A 23,211-nucleotide genomic window follows, 5' to 3' on the forward strand; every position below is an offset into this window, starting at 1 on the left:
AGAAACCTGAGGTGGGTGGGAATAATTTGCTTAGGTGGAAGCAAAGATGACCCCCCCGCATCTTGAGGGACTGTAGGCTGGGTGAAGAGAGGAGGGGTTTTGTCACAGGTGGTGGCGGCATTGGGAATGTGTTTTATTACCACACAAGTGGTCACGAGAGTATATTGTGACTTCACGTGGGGGACAGTGTGTGCTAAGAGAAGCCCTTGACAAAAGGCTAAGTTAAAATGTTCCCCTGTCAGGGGAGAAAGAAGGCTGCTGGGGAACTGTACTGTGGGAGCTAGAGCAATATAGTAGTTCAAAGTTAAGACTGCCTGTCAGAAATCCTTTAAGATTTGGGTTTCTCTTCAAGATAGATGTTTTAACCTTAAAGAAAGGCTTATAGAGAGATGTAAAAGCCTCAATTTGCCCTTTGAAGGAAAAATGGTGGATGAGTTTCTATTTATGTTCATAGGACACTTATATGCTAGTGGGACAAGAGAGGCTGAGGTAAATCCAGTCAGACCTGCTCTTGGAGAAATGTCACCTCAGTATTTGGAATTTGAACTGGAAAAACTGAGGGCAGAGATGCATCTGAGGGAGGCAGAGTTATGACGGAGAGAAACAGAATTAAAAGAAAAAGACTAAGAGGTGGAATTGGAAAATTAAACTGGAGAAAGAGAAAATGCTGAAGGAGGATAAAAGGAGAACTGAGGACGAAGCCAGACCTCCTAAATTATCCCCTAAAGATTTTTCTCCATATGTAATTGGGGAAGACCCACGGGTTTTTTTTAATACTTTTGAAAAAGCTGCACTATTATGGGGTGTTAATATAAATGATTTTATGAAATGCATTCCAGGACTTGTGAAGGAAGAGTTATCAGAAGTATAGATTAGCTTCCCAGCTGAAGAAACTGTGAGCTTTGATTAATATGAGGCAGTAGTAGTGAAATTAGACTTTTGGTCAGGAATAAGGCTCCAAAGACAATAAAAGGGGCATCAGAAATTGCTGATCATTTAGCTCTCAAGAGGGGCACGGGCATATATGGGAAATACAGCAAAGTAGTCTCGCATAAAAATGTACATAATACCAGAGGATTTAAAAAGGACTTTGAAAAAGATAAGAATAAAATTGTTGTTGTTGTTGTTGTTCAGTCGTTCAGTCATGTCCGACTCTTCGTGACCCCATGGACCATATCACGCCAGGCCTTCCTGTCCTCCGCTCTCTCCCGGAGTGTGCTTAAATTCATATTCATTGCATCGGTGATGCTATCTAGCCATCTCATCCTCTGCCGTCCCCTTCTCCTTTTGCCTTCAGTCTTTCCCAGCATCAGGGTCTTTTCCAGAGAGTTTTCTCTTCGCAAAGAATAAAATAGGCTCACCCAAAAGTGACAGAAAGCCCAAATTTACTTCAGTGCTTGGGGCTTTAGAGAAAACGTGTTATAACTGTAGTAAAAGTGGACACATAAAACCAGCTTGTCCTGAACTGGACACACAAAAAGATAAAGCCTCTTCTGTGAGAAGAGTACAGCTAGAAAGTGTGAGGAAAGAAAGAAACAGTAAGCCTGCTCAATGCAGCATAATTAAATTTGAATATCTACCTGAGTTTGACTCCTCATTAAAAGAAAGTGTCACAATAAGTGGACAGGAGTGCTTAGCCATTGTGGTTTCTCTGATTCGACCTGATTTGGTGTCAGAGGAAAATTATTTACCTCATAAAGTTCATATTAAGGGTATATGTGGGGAATTAAATGAACTTAGAACGGCACAGGTTCATGTAAAATGGCATGACGCTGAAAAGCTGTGTGAGGTGGGAGTTAATCCACATCAAGAAGATTCTTTCTTAATGGGGATGGAAATTTTGTGTCCCAGAAAGAAAGTATTTGTAAATACTAGGTCTCAAAAGAAAGAAGTTACAAAATCAAATATTTCTGGTGAAGAGGGGGTCTCAGATCTGTTTAGAAACACAGTGCAGAGCAGTGAGGCAGTTCAGCTGTTGCCTAGCAGCCCCAGCGTGACAACTGTTAGAAGAGATCTTGAGAGCCAGTTGCCTATTCCAACAGAAGAGTTTAAAACGCTATACTGACTGACCCCAGTTTGCAGTTACTTAAAGTTCAAGATGAAACAGCACCTAGTGATTCCCAAAATGAAAAGAATGTTTGGGGAAATGGCCTTTTATATAGAATCTAGAAACCTTTAAAGGGGGAAGAACATATTGAGGCATGATTATGATCAATATAACATATTGAGTTGATTATGCCTCACGAGTTTAGAGAATAATTAATACGTATGGCACATGAACCAGTTTTAGCAGTTTTAGCATTCATACGGGAATGGGCAAAACGTGAAAATGTTTGCTAACTAATTTCTTTTGGCCACAATTTTCAAGGCAAGTCACAGATTTCTGCAAGTCGTGTGAAGTTTGTCAGAGGGTGGGAAAAGGAGAGAGGAGCACCCTTGCACCCTTTACCTCTGATAGGACAGCCCTTTTATCACACATCCATGGACATTGTAGGGCCGTTCACAAAACCAACACAAGTTGGAAAAAAAAATATCCCGAGAATTGTGGATTTTGCTACACGTTTTCCTGATGCAGAGTCATTAAGAAAAGTAGATGCGTTATCGGTGACTGAAGCCTTATTAAAGATTTTCATGCGCTTGGGTTTTCCATACGAATTACTTTTGGACAGCAGGACTGTTTTCCTGTCTGAGTCATGAAATATCTATGGAAGTGCTATGGGGTGAAACATATTACAACAACAGCCTACCATCCACAAAGTAATGGTCTTGTTGAACTTTTTAATGGGACTTTAAAAACTATGATGAAATCATTTGTTGGCAAACGCCCACCAGACTGGGACAAGCGATTGCCCTGTCTATTTTTCGCCATTGGAACCCATCAGATTTTCCCCTTTTGAACTCATGTTTGGGAGAAAGGTGAGGGGCCCTTTAGTTATTATGCAAGAAAACTGGGAAGGGGTGTTCCAGGAGCAGCAACCCTCTGTAGTTCAGTATATGCTAGGTTTTCAGGGAAAGTTAAAAGAGACCATGAATATGGCTCAGGAAAATCTAGCTAAAGCCCAGTGTAAACAGAAACTCTGGTATGACCAGAAAGCCAGGTCTCAAAATTTTGAAATAGGGGACAAAGTAATGGTCTTTTAACCTAGACCTACCAACGAACTGTGGTGCTGGAGGAAAATTCTGAGAGTGCCTTGGACTACAAGAAGATCAAACCAGTCCATACTCCAGGAAATAAAGCCAGACTGCTCAATTGAGGGAATGATATTAAAGGCAAAACTGAAGTACTTTGACCACATCATGAGAAGACAGGATACCCTGGAGAAGATGCTGATGCTAGGGAAAGTGGAAGGCAAAAGGAGGAGGGGCCGACCAAGGGCAAGATGGATGGATGATATTCTGGAAGTGACGGACTCGACCTTGGGGGAGCTGGGGGTGGCGACAACCGACAGGAAGCTCTGGCATAGAATCATAGAATCATAGAATAGTAGGGTTGGAAGGGGCCCTCAAGGCCATCGTGTCCAACCCCCTGCTCAGTGCGGGAATCCAAGTCAGAGCATCCCTGACAGATGGCTGTCCAGCCTCATCTTGAATGCCTCCAGTGTGGGAGAGCCCACCACCTCCCTAGGTCATTGGTTCCATTGTCGTATTGCTCTAACAGTCAGGAAGTTTTTCCTGATGTTCAGCCGGAATCTGGCTTCCTGTAACTTGAGCCCATTATTCCATGTCCTGCACTCTGGGATGATCAAGAACAGATCCTGGCCTTCTTCTCTGTGACAACCTTTCAAGTACTTGAAGAGCACTATCCTATCTCCCCTCAGTCTTCGCTTCTCAAGGCTGAATGTGCCCAGTTCTTTCAGTCTTTCTTCATAGGGCTTTGTTTCCAGTCCTCTGATCATCTTTGTTGCCCTCCTCTGAACCCTCTCCAGTTTGTCTGCATCTTTCTTAAAGTGTGGCGCCCAGAACCAGCGTGGGCTGGTCCATGAAGTCACGAAGAGTCGGAAGCGACTGACCAAATAAACAACAAACCGGAAGCCACTTGGGAAGGTCCCTGCGTAGTAAGAGATAAGAGACCCCCTGAGCAAAACAATAGTGAGCAAAACTGGAGGAGGGAAATTTAAGTTAGTGCATGTGAACACGCTCAAGCCGTATTTTTCCAGAGAGCCTTCCGTTTATAATTTATCAGTAGTTCCAGAGGATGAAATCCATCCTGCAACAGATTTCTTACAAGGTGGTAACGAAGAAGGGGGGATAGAACAAATCAAATGGGCTACTGAAATACCTGAAGGAGTGTGTTCTGCCACCATACTGCTTCTTCAAAAATATGCTCACTTGTTTAGTTCTAAGCCAGGTTGGACTAATCTGATTAGTCACACTATTAACACCTGAGATCATCTGCCTGTTAGAACTACAGCATACAGAGTCAATAGGAAGGTGTTGGGTGACGTTAAAAAAGAACGTCTTGTGATAGTTTGGTCCTTAGCAAAGTGCACCCTTATGTATGGGGACATAAATTTATAATTCAAACTGACCACTGAGCTTTACTTTGGCTCTAATCCATGAAAAACCAAAACCAACTGTTCCAGCGTTGGTTATGGGCCTTACAAGAATTCCAGACAGAATTCCAACATAGAGCCGGCAAAAACAACCTGATTGCTGATGGCTGTCGAGGCAAGGAACTTCGGAAGGGAACGTGGTTGCAAACTGAGTGCAGTCACCAACCTGGGAGCCAGAGAAGACCAAGGAGAGCAGGAGCACTGAGAACCACCCAGATGAAAAGGAAATTCTTTAGGTGTGAGTCACGCAAGAGACTTATGGAGCAACAAAAGACAATTTATCTTGCAGGGGACAGACTTGTTTGGTGAAAAGTTGGTATGTTTTGGTTGACAGTGGGAGGAATGTTTTTTTTCTCCACATGTTTTTTTTTTTCCAGGTTGTTTGCGAAAAGGAACCGAAGAAAAGGACTTTAATGAACTGTTTGTTTTGTAAAATTATGACATTTCTTTCCAGCATTAACACTACCCACAGTACTGTCGAGCCAAGTACCGTGCTCCGTGTTAAAAATAGAGGAGGGGGGAGATGTGGCAGAAGCGCCCCATGATTTTATTTGTGTAAACACAGTGTAAAGGGTTTATAGCTTCTCCATACATTGTAGGTTGCCTGGTAGGTGCGTGAGAATGTATGGAAGGGTATGAGTGGCTGAGTGCCTGGGGACAGGTGACTGGTCAGTGAGAATGCTGATGGGAGGGGGAGTTAGAGGGAGTTAAAAGAGGGAGCTAGAGGACAGAAGAGGGATGAGAACGAAGAGAGGGATTTGGTCTGTTGGATAAAACATCTCCTGAGGGTAGGGGGAGGTGGTTAGTAGTTTTAGGCCTTAGTTTAGCATAGGGTAGAGTAAGAGAAATCTTTTAAAGTTGAGTCTGTATAATAATGGATGTTGTTCAGTCGTGTCCGACTCTTCGTGACCCCATGGACCATAGCACGCCAGGCCTTCCTGTCCTGCGCTCTCTCCCGGAGCGTGCTCAAGTTCATATTCATTGCATCCGTGATGCTATCTAGCCATCTCATCCTCTGCCGTCCCCTTCTCCTTTTGCCTTCAGTCTTTCCCAGCATCAGGGTCTTTTCCAGAGAGTTTTCTCTTCGCATTAGGTGGCCAAAATATTTGAGCTTCAGCTTCAGTATCTGTCCTTCCAATGAGCACTCAGGGTTGATTTCCTTTAGGATTGACTGATTGGACCTCCTTGCAGTCCACGGGACTCATAAGAGTCTTCTCCAGCACCACAGTTCGAAAGCATCAATTCTTCGGCGCTCAGCCTTCCTTATAGTCCAGCCCTCACAGCCATACATTACTACTGGGAAAACCATAGCTTTGATGATACGGACCTTTGTCGGCAAGGTGATGTCTCTGCTTCTTACTATGCTGTCTAGGTTTGCCATAGCTTTCCTCCCAAGGAGCAAGCGTCTTTTAATTTCATGGCTGCAGTCACCGTCTGCGGTGATCTTGGAGCCCAAGAAAGTAAAATCTGTCACAGCTTCCATTTCTTCCCCTTCTATATGCCAGGAAGTGATGGGGCCAGATGCCATGATCTTAGTTTTTTTAATGTTGAGTTTTTGATTCTTTTACATCGAATCTGTACTGAAGTCTTCATCACGATACTTATGCTTAACCTAGGGAGAAGTTTAAAAAGGGCACAACTCACACACACACAATTATACTCTAGGAGAAAAAAAGGAGGATAAGAAAGGTGGTTAAAGGCAGAAACCTGAGGTGGGTGGGAATAATCTGCCTAGGTGGAAGCAAAGATGACCCCCCCCCCACTTGAGGGACCATAGGCTGGATGAAGAGAGGAGGGGTTTCATCACAGCGGCCAAGAAATATTTTAAATAAAACAAATAAATGAGGGAGTCAGCTGGTTTTTGCACATCATTAAAAAGCAGCAAACTGCTCTTGACTTTTTTCTCAAGTCCTCCCTCTTTTCTATCCTCCTAGGTTGCCGCTGGCTCCAGAAGTAGGGAAGATGCTGCATCTCCAAAGGTGCAAGACAGCTTTCTGGAGGTGGAGCTGAGACTTTGCCACTTCTTAGAGAGGAGGCCCATCCTGGATGAGGTGCTGAGCAGCTTCAGAGGTAAGCGGGAGCCTCACGGGATTTCCTCTGGGTTGGGGTTGGGCTCCATCGTCTCTTTAGCGATGCCACAGACATGCGGGTCCGAGATGTTGCAGGCAGTTGCTCTTTCCCATTATATAAGTGCCTTCTTAGAATCCTAGGATTTTAGAGCTTAAAAGTGCCTCAGAGATCATCTAGTCCAACCCCCTCCTCACAATACAAGATTATTATTATCCCGGACAGGTGGCCTTCCAGCCTCTGCTTAAATACCTCTAGTGAAAGAGAGCCCACTTTTCCTTGCTTTGAGAGGAGCCCATCACAGGCAGCCAACAGGGTATCCTTGACCACCAGTTCGCAGAGACAGTGTGGTCTAGTGGTTAGCAAAGCCTTCCTGAACCTTGAACCTTCTAAGTGTTTTGAACTACAACTCCCAGCCATCCTGACCAGTGGCCATGCTGGCTGGGGCTGATGGGAGTCTAAATCCGAGGCATCTGAAGAGCAGCCGTTTGAGGAAGGCTGGGTTAGCGCGTTGGACTAAGAATGGGGAATCCCAGCTTGGCCATGAAACTCACTGGGCCACTTTGAGCCAGTGATTCTCTGTGGGCCTAACCTACCTTACAGGCTTGTTCTTAGGGTAAAATAGGTGGGAGGGTGGGGCCAGGATCCTTATCTGAGGCCGTATACCTGAGGCCCTTACAGGTATGGTGGGATAAAAACTTGATTTAAAAAAAACTGGATGCATTTCTTCCACATTTGAAGCCCCGGATTCTCTCTTGTTTTCCCCTAACCCATCTCTATTTTAGAGTTGCTGCAGCTGGAGCTGAGGACGCTCACAGGTATGTCTCTGGCTCTGACAGGGCCAAAGATTTGTTTCATCTCAGGTAAAATATCCTGGGCGGAAGTAAAGATGTACGGATTGTGTAAAATCTGTTCTGTCTGTGTTTTGCGGATTGTCAGGCACCTTTCATTTTGTTGTTTGCCCATCAACTGAATTGGATTTGTTCTAGTTTCTGAGTTTGTGCAGATGCAAATTTGTGCAAATGCAAATTTGTGCTAATCTTTGTATGTAAAAATGCACAAATTCTCCCCAAGGCACATTTTCAGTCTATAGCCTATGGGGGAAATGCACATTTTTGGCTGTTTTTTTTTTTTAAATTGCGTATTTTTCTTTGACAAAATTTGCACAAAATTCCCAAAGGTTAGGAAAATGGTCCGCAAGTCTGTGGAATCCACCCAACAGGAAAAGCCAGTCAGCTGAGGAATCCACAGGTCAGATTCATAAAAATCCAAACTCATTTTTTTCTGTTGTGGATTTCTCCGACATCCCTAGGAGGAAGATAATTCCCAGGAGATCCTAGTGAGCTCAGCTCTTGATGGAGTACGTGTCAGATGACAATCATGGAATGATATGGTTTAGGCAACCTGGTGCCCTCCAGATGTTTTGGACTACAACTCCCACAATCTCTGGCCATTTACACAAGTAATCTCTCCTCGCTCCATCTGACTAGCTTGTTTCCCTTACTTGAACGGATGTTTCTGAGATTTACCTGACCAAGAGACAATACAGCGACTTTACAGACAGACCCCATTCAGTGCTAGATTTACAGAGCCTTACTGAGTGTTTTGGGTGTCAAGAATTAATACATGGTCCCTGAAGCTTCTCTCAAGCCAGACAACACAAATTTAGTATTAAGGGATATATATATTTACTATTGAAACAGTCTTAAGAGAATAACATGCTTTCATTACGATCAAGCAGATTTATTTATTATTTTTTATTTATTAAATTTATTAATCACCCATCTGGCTGGTCACCCAGCCAGATCACAGATATCCCTAAATACACATAAATTATAATCACTAAAAGTATAATAGAAATAATAGCAAGCATATTGTTAACATAGTAAAACCCAAGTTCCTCCCAATCTAACAGTTAATATCAAAATGTCATATTTATCTAAGTGGAAGGCATGGTGGAAAAAACCAGTATAAGCACATTTTACAAGTTTCCAATTCTCCCAGGATCCAAAACAGTAGTGCAAAATTTCTGGAGCGCTCCAGATTGACAACCCCTAGTTTAAAAGTGTCCCCCAGGGCCAAGAAAAGAAACTATCAAGAAAAGAAACTATCAAATGACTTGGAACCCTCATTTCCTTTGATGGATGCTGTTAGTTCCCAGCAGTGTAGGCAGGGACAAAAGATTACTCAGGCTGACCACCAGCCCAGCAAGGTAGGCTGGCGCCACCCATTACATCCAACTCAGCCTGAGCCAGGGGACCCTCAGAGTTTACATGCCACCCCTAAGGCTTAGGAAAGAGGGACCTAACTAGCACTCTCCATTTCTAAGGCTTAGGCCTGAAGCCTTAAACAGTAGCAGCAAACAAGAGCAAGACCCTGGATTTAGTACTGAGGCAATTCAGAATGACTCACACAGACAGCTAACAATAGTAGGCGGTACATTTATTTACGAGAGGGAAAGGGGAATAAAAGACATACAAGAACCAAAGTAACACTTGGAAACAGTGCTTCAAGGCAAAAATAACAAAACGTCCTAGACCTGCCATATGTACCTAAGCCTGGGTCTTCAGATAGGACAGGGCAAATAGGACACTCAAACCATGAGCCTTGGAGTCCAAAGCAAAGGCAAAACGGAGCCGAAGACAACGGGCAGCGGCACCCCCCTGATTATATGTTCAAGCCCCTTACACCTCCAAGGAGATCCTTGTTAGTCGATCACAGGCTGGCTGGAACAACTTTCCCAGGCCCTGGGGAGGCGGGAGAGAGCTGGGATCGCTCAGTCCCATGAGGTGGGCCTGTTCTGACCTTGGGGCTAGAGACATCCTGAGATAACACACACACAGGTGGAGCATCATTATGTGCAGCCTCAGCCTTCCAAGATGGAGACTTACAGCCTACTAGGACACGGAAAGAAAATGGAGTTCTTAACAGATGGCGATGGAAGTTCTTCCGGAGGTCTTCCTCGGAGATCGAATCCATTCAAAGGGTTACAAGAGAAGTAGTATTTTAAGAATGGAAGAGGTGATTTGAGAACAACTCTGCTACTAGTCGGCTGGCCACTTACGCGTTGTCAAAAACAAGGAAAGGCATCACAAAAAAACCGGACAAAAGATGACATAGAGTTGCGTAGAATTAGCTAATTAATTCCACCATCCTCCAGATTGGATGCAAATGAGGGCTTTCTTCGGTTATTCCTGCGGCTGTCTAGTCACATTCTGAGGTAGTTTTCTGCTATTAGCACTGTGCTTTACTGCTGCTAACAATATGCTTGTAAACACTGGGAAGGAGAAATGGGGTGCGACTTTTATTGTTCAGTGCTCCCCCCCCCCCCGCAGCTTCTCCATTTCATCTCAAGTCACCACTCAAAGACTCCAGAACAACTCCTCTGTCTGGCTTGGGAGTGTTTCTTCCGAAACAAGGTGGAATGGAAACGATTGCAGGAGACGTGGTTCAGGTAGGGGGATTTCCTCATGCTACCAGGTGGGTGGCCAGCCTGAAGGCAGGATGCTCATGGAAACGGGGCCTCTTTCCCCAGTGTTCTGAACACCAGGCAGTGCCGGCGGCTGGTCTCTGAGGGCCCTTGAGCAAGACACCCTCATGGGCCCCTTCCCTCAGTGAGTCCTCCTGCTCACTGCCATGGTCACCAGCTGCTCTTGCTCCTCCCCCTCCCCCTCCCCCCCCCATGACTCTCGCTCGCTTGCTTGCTTGCTTGGCGGGCAGGGAGCCAGGGGGCTGTGGCATCTCTGCTTCCCCTTCTCACCACTGCCGTTGTCTGGGCCAGAGACAGAGGCAGGTGAGCCAGCAGGTTGCCATGGTGAAAGGGGAGGAGCGACTCCAGGGGGCTCTTGTCAGTGGGCCCCTGCTGGGGTGCAGGTCCTCGGCAGGTGCCCACAGCCCTGCCTACCCTCGCCGCCGTCCCTCATACCAGGCCCCCTCTCTCCTCCAGCGTTGCTACCTGAGGCTCACTGAGGGTGCTGTATTTCCAGGGCCTGCTGATGTTTGAGGACGTGGCTGTACGTTTCACGGAGGGAGAGTGGGCCCTCCTGGGTGGCCCTCAGAGAGCTCTCTACAGGGAAGTCATGCACGAGAACTACGAGAATACGACCTCGCTGGGTAACGGGTTTGCTTTTCTACTTTTTCCATTGCTGGGGCAGATCTGGGTTTAAACAGTAGGGGCTCCGAAATCAGTGGGGCGGTGAATGCACCCTGGGTTTCAGCCAGGCCCAGTCAGAACTCTGTAGGAGCTATCCAAGGTGCTGTACCCATTATGCCTAAGGCATGCCGAGAAGTCTATTGGCATGAATGCACTGGACTGAAAAATTTGGTGGCCAAGGTTTGGAGCCCCTGAGATTGCAGGAGTTGCTGCAATACCTCATATTCATCCAAGTGTGTACTTACTGTTTACACAGGAGCATCTCTCTGCGGTTCTGCGCATGTGTGAGCTGGAAGATAGTTGCAGGGAGGAACATGTGTGAACCAGCATCAAACTCTGAGCATCCCCCAGAACATAACTGAAAGGGGCGTTTCTTCTATAATGTGGAGTGCATACAGACATGCATGAGCATAGGAGCCACTGCTAACTTTATAGGCCTCTTAAACCACCTTTGCTTTTCAAATAATACAGCCACATGTGGTTCCACAGCAAATGCTGATTCTTCATTGATTTGGCCTGTCTACTCATGCATCTAGTGGGCTAACTCCTGCCTCCCCTTGTGTTTTTGTTTAAATGTATAACCATAGAAAGAGTGTTCAGACTATTCTGCGGCACCTGATTTTTTTTAAAGCAGCATAAGTTTCACTTTTAAGCTGAAAAGCTCTACGGGGGGGGGGGCTCAAGATGTGCACAGTGCTAGCCAATCAGGGAGGCACACAGGTGCCAGCCAATCAGTGTTAGCAAAACCCCTCCTGCTTCAGTCTTGCAGAACTTGTTCTTCCTGAGCTTGATCTTCTGAAAGAAGATGGTGTATATGCGGCAGCAATGTGGCAGCAATACAACACAGAGTGAGTTTTCCAGAAAGGAATAGTTCCTAGTTTTCTGTATGCCTCAATGTATTCTGTGCTGCCTTGCCATGCCAAGAGTTTGATTGACTGACAGGCATCTTGTTCATTGGGTTCTTCTCCCACCACACCCACCAAGCTCAAAAAAACCATAGGATTATTACCCTTACAGAATGTGCTTTGGAACAAATCTCCTACCGGTCTGATAGTAACCATAGACTCCTAAATGATCTGTGACTTGATCCTCTTCTTGCCCAATTTCCCCTCCTGACCAGTTCTGGCCCTCGCCAAACCTGATGTGATCTCTCAGCTGGAAGAAATGGAGGAGCCGTGGGCGAAGGATCTGCACAGTTCCAAGGAAAAAACTGAAAGTATGTTATTAAAATAGCATTTTTGCATGAGGGAGGAAAACAACAACAACCTGGGATTGGATCATGAACAGTGAAAGGTCTGCAGATGTGGTACAGCTAGTAGAATCCTGGAATCATGAGGTTGGGTTTCCTCAGAGGTCATCTAGTCCAGCCCACTGTTCATTGCAGACAACACAGATGCCTATACAGATGGCTGCAGTCTGGGTTAATAATGTTGACCTTCCTTATAGGGTTGTCGTAAGGATTACAACAAGATAATCTCTACAAAGTGCTTTGAACTGAAGTGTTAATACATAGTGGTATTGCCCCCAATTCACTGCTGGTTGATCACCAGTCTGTCATGTCTTCTAATTTCTCTCTTGATGGCTTTTAGCCATCCTAAACCCCAATGCGTTTTCTCACGTGGAAGGAGTTGGTGAGCTCTGGGTTGCGGATCTGTACTGTTGGGAGGAGAAGAACTGCAACAAGCACACAGGTGAGGAGGACCTCAAAATGGCAAAGAGATTATTTGAATGCAGGGGGGCAACTTGCAACCGTCCAGATGTTTTGGCCTTCAACTTTCATCATCCCTTACCATTGGCTCTGCTGGCTAAGGCTTGTGGGAGTTGTAGGCCCAAACATCTGGAGAGCCCCAAGTTGCCCACCTCTGTTTAAAAGTCCTGTGGAAACTGTTTAAAGTCCTTTTAAAACTGAGTGAACGTAGCCACTTCAAACATTTTAGCAGCACTAGAAAGACAATGAATGAATTAGATGTTTTGCATTTTTACACAGAGGACTTTGACCTCCCATGATTTTTGGACTGAACTCCCCCTGGGGTTTTGTTCCCTCTCAGCACTCTGCCTCCCACCCCCCGTCGGCATCAGTCCCATCAGATGATTGCTCCGTCTTCCCTCTGAGCCTTCTCAGGGAAACATGAGAAGAGCCCTGCTGGATCAAACCAAGGGTGCACCTGGTCCAGCATCCTGATTCACACAGTAGTGAACCAGATGCTTCTGGGACATCCACCAGCAGGGCAAGGCTGAGATACCGATTTCCTGTTCTGTGTCCCTCAGAATTTGGTATTTAGAGACACACTGCTCCTGTACATGGAAGTTCCCTTTAGCCACCATGGTTGATAGATCGATCCTCCCTCATCATCTCAATAATTCCCTCTGTTTCTGATGTTCAGACATGCATGCCATTGGTTTTGTAGCCAAAAATGGTGCCACCCACACACAAGAGGGAGGTACAAAATCCATGAGGGAAAAAAGCCCCAAGGGAGAGGACCCCAAAATAACCCATAGAGTAAGGCTGACTGACTGACCATTAAGGGAGGGAGGGGAATTGAGGACCAGGTGCAAGGGGGAATGGAATGGAATAGCCTGGAAGAGGGTGTAGCTGTCTGACTGGAACAGGGAGCCGAAGCACTTCATACTGCCACATTTTATTACAGGTCCTACTAATCCCCTTTTTAAGCCATCAAAGCTAGTTACTCGCCATCACTACATCTTGTGGCAGTTTTGCAGACAAAACCAATGGAGGAATATTCTGGAATCATATCTTCTATCCATCTTCTCCCCATCCTTGCCGTTTTGTTTTTTGTTTCGTTTTGACTCCGTTGTCATTTACAGTGCCATCAGCATGCACGGCACTTTGCGAGTTTCATAGGCAAGAATTCTCTGGACAGGTCTCTTACAATCTAAAATAGACAATGGGGGACAAGCAACAGGAGGGTGTATAGGGGATCCTGCAAGCCATGTGTGGGATAGGTTTGATTTATATCCCACTTATACACAGCATCCGAGGCCCTACTCTCTGCCCCTTAGGCTGGTATCTTCTTCTCCTTCTCCCCCTCCTCCTCCTCCTCCTTCTCATTTCTACATCACCCAATAGCCAAAGCTCTCTCGGCCCTTAACGCAATTAAAACCTTAAAAATACAATATAAATACAATACTAAGGACAGGGCATTCTTAGCAGTACCCCATGCCTTTGCAACTCCCTCCCCAATGTATGGCCTGAAAATATTCAAGCCAGCATTTGGTGCTGAAAAATCATTAGCTGCTGCTGCTACTGGTGTGTGTTTCATTGTAATTTGTTCTGTTCTGTTCAGTCGTGTCCGACTCTTCGTGACCCCATGGACCATAGCACGCCAGGCCTTCCTGTCCTCCACTCTCTCCCGGAGCGTGCTCAAGTTCATATTCATTGCATTGGTGATGCTATCTAGCCATCTCATCCTCTGCCGTCCCCTTCTCCTTTTGCCTTCAGTCTTTCCCAGCATCAGGGTCTTTTCCAGAGAATTTTCTCTTCGCATTAGGTGGCCAAAATATTTGAGCTTCAGCTTCAGTATCTGGCCTTCCAATGAGCACTCAGGCTTGATTTGCTTTAGGATGGACTGATTTGACCTCCTTGCAGTCCAGGGGACTCGTGAGAGTCTTCTCCAGCACCACAGTTCGAAAGCATCAATTCTTCGGCGCTCAGCCTTCCTTATAGTCCAGCTCTCACAGCCATACATTACTACTGGGAAAACCATAGCTTTGATTAGACGGACCTTTGTCGGCAAGGTGATGTCTCTGCTTCTTACTATGCTGTCTAGGTTTGCCATAGCTTTCCTCCCAAGGAGCAAGTGTCTTTTAATTTCATGGCTACAGTCACCGTCTGTGGTGATCTTGGAGCCCAAGAAAGTAAAATCTGTCACAGCTTCCATTTCTTCCCCTTCTATATGCCAGGAAGTGATGGGGCCAGATGCCATGATCTTAGTTTTTTTAATGTTGAGTTTCAAACCAGCTTTTGCACTCTCCTCTTTCACCCTCAACAAGAGGCTCTTTAGATCCTCTTCGCTTTCTCTTTCATTAGGGTGGTATCATCTCCATATCGGAGGTTGTTGATCATTCTCCCAGCAATCTTAATTCCGAGCTGTGATTCATCCAACCCGGCGTTTCTCATGATGTACTCTGCATATCAGTTAAATAAGCAGGGTGACAATATGCAGCCGTGTCGTACTCCTTTCCCAATTTTGAACCACTCGGTTGTTCCATGTCTGGTTCTTACTGTTGCTTCTTGACCCTCGTACAGGTTTCTCAGGAGACAGGTAAGGTGGTCTGGTACTCCCATCACTTTAAGAATTTGCCACAGTTTGTTGTGATCCACACAATCAAAGACTGTTTTTATAATATTGTAAGCTGCCTTGTGATGGCAGTGTGCCTTGACAGGTGGGTTAAAAACATCTCTTAGGGAGCAATCCTATCAAGATCGATGGTCGCCTCCAACCCCAGGGGTGACCGCCTATCCAGTGTAGGGCGGGAAGATTGGTGAGGAGCAGATCTCCTCCTCGCTCCCCCAGCCATGCTTTCGGCAGTCTAGCCGCAGGATCTCAGAGTGTGGGAAGCGATGGCCGGATGACACACAGGATGTGTCGTACTGGATTTCCAACTTCCCTGCCCTAGCCCGCCCCTGGGAATGCTCCGTTTTCGCTGCTCCACACTGCTCTTACAAGCATGGAGTGCGGGGCCGATTTGTGCTACCTATGAGGCAGTGCAGGAGGGGGTGGGGGTTGGTTCCCAGGAACTGACCTATCCTATGGCTGTCTAGCTGCTGACTAGCAGCCATAGGATTGCGCCCTTACGGTGTAATCCTATGCAGGTTTAGACAGAAAGAGTCCTACAATTCCCAGCATGCCCCAGCCAGCCATGCGGGCTGGGGCATGCTGGGGTTGTAGGACTTTTTCTGTCTAAATTTGCATAGGATTGTGCTCTGAAATCAATAATGAATTTCAAATATTTGTTCTAAGTGTCTCGTAACTAGATGTGAATCACTCAGACCTATCTTCTCCTTATTCCAGGAGCTGCTGAGAGGGCGAGGGAAAACAAGGAGAAACTTCAACCAGAGGATTTTGAGCTGGTGGGGTCACACTTGACATTGCTGAGAAGTGATGAAAAAGCGACACCTCGACCCCATGAAAAGGAGGACACCCCTGAGACTCGGCTAGAATCAGAGAAGACACAGGGAAGCCAGCCTGCAGAGACAGTGCAGGAATCGGTGATTTTTGTGAGCATAGGCAAGAATGTGTCCAATGCAAATACAGGACAGGAGACCCAAGAGGTGTGTTCCGTCTGCAGAAAGTGGTTCAACAGCCAAGCAAGTCTGGTTAGACATCAGAGAATCCACACTGGAGAGAAACCCCACACCTGTGTGGATTGTGGAAAAAGCTTCAACAAGAGGTCCAACCTTATTACCCATCAGAGAATCCACACGGGAGAGAAGCCGTACAAGTGCACAGACTGCGGGAAGAGCTTCAGCTGGAGCTCCAGTCTTGTCAGACACCAGAGAATCCACACTGGGGAGAAGCCCTACCAGTGTTTGGTCTGCGAAAGAAGCTTCAACCAGAAGCCCTCCCTCATCGTGCACGAGAGAACCCACCGGCGAGAGAAGCCATATAAGTGCTCTGTCTGCATGCGGGGGTTCAACCAGCCATCGAACCTCAAAGTTCACGAGAGAATCCACACTGGGGAGAAGCCATACAAATGCACGGACTGCTGGAAGTGCTTCCCCTTGAACTCGAGTCTGGTTAGGCACCAGCTCACCCACATGGAATGGAAACCGCGCCAACTCCAGGATTGTGGGAAAAGCGTCACCCCATCCTCTGGTCTCCCAAGGATCCATGCCGGGGGCAAATGGTCTCAGTGCGCAGAGTTCAAGAAGTGTCTCGACTTGGGTTCAGATTGTGTTTTGGGAGCAATCCCTCTCCCAGGTCAGAAACTCTTTGACAGACCAAATGGTGTCCAGCATTGGTGTGACATTAAACAGTGTGACATTAAAACTGTCAGTCCGACAGCAATACAAACCGAGGGCAGCGCCTTCAGACCTTAGCTACATAGGATAGGAGTGAGAAAAAAGAGTGGGGGAGTCATCCGGGGCCCCATCGTTCAGGATGTTCTCCCAGTGAACTGAATGGGAAGTGTGCTAGACAGCTGTTGCTATTCATTCCAGTGGCACTCGTGCAGGAGAACTTTCCAGTGGGTTAGCCTGTAAACCTGAGGTAGGGAACTCTGGCTGCCATCATCTCTGGCCATTGGGCATTCTGGCTGTGGCTGATGGGAGTTGGAATCCAACATATGTGGGGGCCCACAGGTTCTCCACCCCCCTTACTCTACGGCTGCAATCCTGTTCACACTTACCTGGGAGTAAGTCCCATTGAACTCAGTAGCACTTACTTCTGACCAAACATGTGCGGATTTGTGCTTTAAATCTTCACTTTTGGACCTCTTGTAAGTCCTCGTAGGGGAGAAAAAGTCAGCATATCTTTTGGATCTGGGCCTATTGTACTAGATTTAACTTTCAGGAAACTCTTCTTGGTGGATGGTAAAGTAGGGAAAATGCCTTCTCCGTGGAGCAATCAAGTGTGGTGGTCATCTCCGTTCTGGAAAGATTAAATGGATGGATGTCACATGACAATCCCTCTTGTTCTTCTGAAGAGAAACTGCAATCTTCCAATAAGATGAGGTTGAACTAAGAGGATTTGAGCTGCCAAATTTATCTATCTACACATGTTGCAGAACCCAGAGTCAGAGAGACCACGGAGTGAAGGAAAAAGAGATTCTTTATTTAACGCTCGGGCTTAAGGCTGGAATCATTTCCAAAGAGCCAGAAGCCCCGAAATACATCAGCACATTGTTTTTATAGACATTGTGACACATATGAAACAGCTCCTCCTCCCCCTCCCATGTGGGGTTGCAGTCCTCAACATTTCTTCTCCTAGCACCATTGTTTATAATACAAGAACTGGGTTATAGGGTAGCCATGATAAGGAGAGAACAGCAGAGAACAAGATATACAATTGTATGACCTTTGACAAGGTAAGGAATTCCTGTGTCTGGTCAGCTTACAACAATATATTCAAGGGAGAAAGAGCTCAGCAAGAACATGAAGCATGAGACTGCATGAGGCTACTTAGTCTGACCCCCGATATGGCTGCTACATTCCCCCCTTAAATGCGTAATTTCATTACAATTCTAGCATTTCTGATAACCATACAAAGCTTTTTGTGACATACATATTACTTAGCCTCTTGTTGGGCTATTAGAGCGTAGAGGGCAGCAGTTTTACTAGCTGAGACATAAAACAGATTGGTTAAACAGTGCATAAGACAAGGAACGCAGAGACATAACAGAACTTTTATGAACAACACTGGTAGAATTAGGATGAACAATGCTTCAAGCCAGCTGAGATCTGGAAGCCAAGGGGTTAACTAATGTAGCTAATTGTTTTGTCTTATTGTTTTGTTAGCTACTATATTGTGCAGCTTGTTGATCTGTTCATCTACAGCATTGCCATTATCAGTTAAGTTAAAACAACAGAGCTTTTGGTGTGTCTCACAACTTAAATGATGAAGAAGGAAGAGGTAATCTATACCAGCTCTATTTTCTAGAACTGCACCTCTTAGATCACGCAACTCTTTATTTAACAATGACAATGCTCGTGAGGTGGCATTTATGCTTTTGGCTAAGCTGCAAGCTAACCGGTTGATCTCCAGACCATCACCCAAGGCTAAACCTGGAACCCCAACCAGTGACATTGCTAAGGTCAGTTTTTCTGAGTCAGAATATAACTGCACATGACTATTACAATTTTTAGTTAGTTGGAGTGCTCGAGGCTGCCGTCGACAGATTTTCTCGGGCCACAGGGGAAGAATTGGCACCAGTTTAATTGGCGGCTGAGGCAACATGGGTGGTTATTAGACAAGTTGGCAGGAATGAATGACCAAGTGCAGGAACCACATGTCTAAAACCATCCATGAGGCAAAAGTATGTGGGCATCATTAAAAGATATGTTTTGAATTTTATTACAGTGGAAGGGGGCCAGGGATAGCTTTATATTTTCTGGAAAATTTTTGACAAGCATTCGTGCACACGTAGCATTTGTTTCAGCAACGATGGGGGTGTGTAGAGTGAACTCTGTAGGGGGTAGGATCTTTGCAACCACGCCCCAATTAGCATTTTGGGAATAAGTTAAACTTATACCATAAACTCTTAACATGGTATCTTTTTGAATTTTCCCAGCATGTCTACAGACAGGTATTAGGCAAGAACTAATAAGCCTGTTTGCAGGTATACCTCTTGGCAAACAAAAATGTTTTACCCTCGTGATGTTAGCCAGGTGAAGCCAGTAATTATCAGCAAATCGCTGGGACAAACTTCTCTTTCTAGGGGCAGGCCCCCCTTTTTGCACCTTATTAAGGAAACACAATGCAGCACTCCTAACACTACAACACGCATGTTTGATCTTCTTTGGGATCTGACCGTACGCCGGGCAGCTATTCACCTGGCAAGCTGCAGTAGGGTCTAGTCCCCTTCTTCAATTCTCCAGTTGCAGGTCTGACCGTACGCAGGGGGACAGTCTCCCGATGTGTCCACAGTAAGGTCTAGCCTGAGTCTTCTTACTGCTTTTTTAGAATGATTTTTAAAGGATTTTCAGGATTTCTGTTTACAGTCTACTCTCCCCCTCTCGCTCTCTTGACTCATGTCCAATGTATCCAGGGTTTAACTCCAGCTGCTTTCATAGCTGCGGGGGTGGAAAGTATGACAGTTTTCAGTCCTCTCTATCTGGGAGTCAAAGGGTTATTTTTCCCTCTTTAACTTATACTTTAACTCTTGGTTGGAAAGGATGAACTTCTGTGATGGGAATGGCTTATTTTTTTAAGAGAAAGCTACGCTGGGCTTGAAGAACTTTGCTCAGTGTTTGGACTTCTTGTTTAAGGCTAACGTTTGCTTGCTCTTGATGCCGCTCCAGTGTCAATTATGAAGTCAATGTCACGGCCCCTCACAGTCAATGTCACGGCCCCTCTCAAGCTGTCTCCCTCTTCATCCATTCTGGCTGTTTTGGTTTTCTCTTTTGTATTTGATTTATTTTATTTGGGCATTCATGCCACTAATGTCCATCTTGTCCACACTGGGCACAGTGGTTCTTTTTTAAGAATCTTTTGCCTCTGCCAGGTCTTCTTCTTTTCTTCTTTCGTCCACGTCTTCTTGGGCCTCTGGGTCGAGGGGGGTGTACTGGCGATAGGCATCTAAAAGATGCTCCAAGTACGCTCTGGGGCCTCAGTGGCACCTTGCAGCAGTTCAGACACTTTAGTCATATTAACTGACTTCTTCATACCTGCCTTTACGGCTTTTAACAGCAGGGTTTGATACTGGGTGAGGTGCTCTAGCCCCACTTGTGTTTTGGGATTCCAGCGGGGGGGCTTACTTACAAGGAGACTTTATTGGGTAACTTACAGCACACAGGTGTACTTAATGGTTGGATCATTAAGGCTTCTCTGAACCACGAGCTATTGGGCTAAATGGGTTTTATACTATACATGTTACCCATGAGGCAGCACAACACTAGCAAGCATTTTCAGCATAGGCTAGAAGTGTTTGGTTCTCAGGCACAGCTTCCTGTAAACAACTTCGCTTCCCAAAGTGCTTGATAACACTTTTATTTATTAGTATGGGAAGACAATTTTTTTCTCTTTCTTTTGCTTTCTTTTTCTTTGCTGATCTGCCTGTATTGCAGATCATGTTTCAAACTTTTTACATAAAACTTTCTGCTCTATGCACCAGCCTTGTCTCTTTATTTGTCTTTTTCAAGTTAAACTCACTCACTTAAACCTTTCTGCCTTACACTAGTCTCAATGACACACATTTGGGATAGGCTCTTCTCTTTCTAGTTACATTTTCTTCATCTTAAAGAACTATTACATTATTGTGGCTACTTTACCCCAGGTAATAATCTCTAGGCACAATCTGCTGCTTTTAATTTACCCTGGGAGCAACTATGGCCACGCTTCTTCTCTACAAATGTTTTTTTTTCTTTGCCTCTTGCCTCCTCTTTCTTCTTTTTTTTCCCCTTCTCTATCTGTCTGCTACTTTCTCTATTCTTTCTTTTCTACTTGCTTCTGTCTTTCTCTACTTGTCTTTGTCTTTTCTCCTTGTCATCCATTGGGAACCACACACTCAGTATCATTTGGAGTTGCAACTAACACTAATTTGCAAATATCACATCTATTTTATGATATCTAAGAAATCATAAAATATACACAACAAACTTTTTTCTGCAATTTAACACAATGAATGGAAAACACTTTTTGCATGGTAAGGCATGATGGAGCAGATCCAGCAATTATACTGCTCTTCTGGCTGAAAGCTCAGGGCTCATCAAAATCAAGGGATGGGCATACTTACACATGCAAAGAGCTCTAGGTCACCATTTTTGCATCGGCAACTCTATGCTGCATGAGTTCTAGCAGAAGGAAATCTAAAAGTCATAGATCAAACTTAGCTTGTTGTACACTGAGCTGACTATAAACACAGACACATGGTCCACGGCGATGAGAGTTTATCAAAAGCTTCATAGCACTGTCCATGGCAAGTCTTTGACAATTTAAAATTTTAGTCCATGTGCAGAGTGTCTCTAAAAAGCCCAGATGATGATGGAGGCAAACAGAGAAGGCTCTGGGCAATGAAGATGAGATGTTTCTAGCAAAGGCTCTCTACTTTTGCATCAGTTTAAAAAGGGAAAGTGTGGCCCTACACCCCTTCTGACAGACAAGGGCCTTTAACTTTTTAGCAAGGCCTCTGTCTAAACAGAGCGGCACAGCTCAGCTCTCTAGCCATGACGCTTTAACCTGGGCAACTCCTCTGTAAATTTTATTTTACTTCTGTCAGGTTCTCACAGACATTTTAAAAACTTACTCTTTTTTTTTTCTCTTCTAACCTGGTACACGAAAGCACTGAAACACTGAGTACCGAAACTCAGGACGCTGGGGGGTGATGGGCATCGCCTTATACTTGCATTTTTCAGGCAGCCATTAATCTTCGGGGAGGCGGTGGGGTGATTTGCAGGACTTCAAAGGCAAGCTTCTCAGTTTGTTTGTATTTGTAAATCCCAAGCTTAAAACAGGACACGATGAGGTACAGGGCAGCTAAATCTTTGCTTTGGCACAGGCAACAAATAACTCAGGTTAGCTTCGCTGGGGTCTCAAACAGGAAAACAGTCTTAATTTAAAGTTGTAACATCACTGACAGCGTCAGCTAGCCAGCTACACAGATCTCATTGTTTTTTAAGACAGTTGCTCCAATATCTTCTTCTCAATCAGGTTGGGTCTCCCAGCTTACACAGTTTATTGCAGCTTTCAGGAGCATGGTAGTAGCGTGATTTTGGCTTGGCCAGGAACATGGTGTCTGGTTTCTTGGTCTCTTCAGCACACACATTCAGGCAGTGTAACACTGGACACTTAAATTAGTGAGATTTCTTCATTGCAGGGAATCCCACGGCAAAAGCTTAATGGTTACGCTCTTCAGAAATCATATAGCTGATGGTCAGTAGCTACAGGCTCTATGCAATTCTAACACAGTTCAAAGCTAAACACGGCTACCTTGACAGAGATCTTCATCATGGTCTTTCCGCTTCATTCTGCTTTGGGACAGTCTTATGGCACACTTTTCACTCGAAGAGGGGTCTAGCCTGTGCTCTGGGGGCTGATTTTTCACCTTTATTTTCTATTTTGCCTTCATCTTCTGGGTCTTCATTTTCAGTTTGCATTTCTTAGGGATTTCATCTCAATTAGGCGAGGTGATGATGTTGCACAACTCAGAACGTTGTGGGCAGTTTTCCTGCCCCCCCTCTCTCGGCGCGCTAGGCTAACAGCTACTTCTTCGGCCTTACACTCTCACGCTCCCACGCTTCGTTAAAAGCCAGACTGTCCTGCAACATTTTTCTAATTAACAGCCTCAGATCTTGTTCTTTTTTTTTCTCTCAGCTCGACCTTGAGCTTTTTGCTGTTTTCTCTCTCTATTCTGAATCTTTTTAAAAAAACCTTTTTCCTTCTTTGTTTGACATACATCTCAAGGGGGTGCAAGTCTTGAGCAGTAGACGATGACTGATGAGCAGTAGACGAGCTCGCCTCCTCTTTTTTGTGAGAACACATCTTTTTAAGGGTCACTGCCGATTTTATTAAATCTTCTGCCCAACACTTTAATTCTTCAGTTTCTTTTATTAATGCTGATTGAGGTGAAAGAGGGGAACCTCCCGATCCCGTAGAGATGAAAGTCTCGGCAGACAATATCTGGGAGTTGAGGACCGTAGCTGAAATCGGCGAATTACTGCCGGTGGGGCTTGAAACTGATGGCGACAGTTCTAAGTCAAAGCGAGGGGCAATGCCTCTGTAGGGGGGATGGCAGGGGCTCAGGAGCCACAGGATCTGGATC

At 45.4% G+C, this 23,211-nt stretch overlaps 1 protein-coding gene across 1 annotated transcript in view; it reads left to right on the forward strand.

The window, feature by feature from the left end:
* LOC146356194 (uncharacterized) overlaps positions 1–19,026 on the forward strand; it is a 49,093-nt gene extending 30,067 nt beyond the window's left edge. The window contains exons 14-19 of the mRNA XM_084830036.1: positions 6,488–6,623; positions 7,406–7,438; positions 9,956–10,074; positions 10,607–10,733; positions 11,894–11,989; positions 15,807–19,026. Coding sequence (XP_084686162.1) covers positions 6,488–6,623; positions 7,406–7,438; positions 9,956–10,074; positions 10,607–10,733; positions 11,894–11,989; positions 15,807–16,834 — 1,539 coding nt within the window. The 3' untranslated portion in view covers positions 16,835–19,026. The remainder of the gene's footprint in view (positions 1–6,487; positions 6,624–7,405; positions 7,439–9,955; positions 10,075–10,606; positions 10,734–11,893; positions 11,990–15,806) is intronic.
* Positions 19,027–23,211: the final 4,185 nt, after the last annotated feature.

This window comes from Heloderma suspectum, chromosome 2, assembly GCF_057233095.1.
Source record: "Heloderma suspectum isolate Gila_16-S chromosome 2, 16-S_ref, whole genome shotgun sequence".
NCBI lineage: Eukaryota > Metazoa > Chordata > Lepidosauria > Squamata > Helodermatidae > Heloderma > Heloderma suspectum.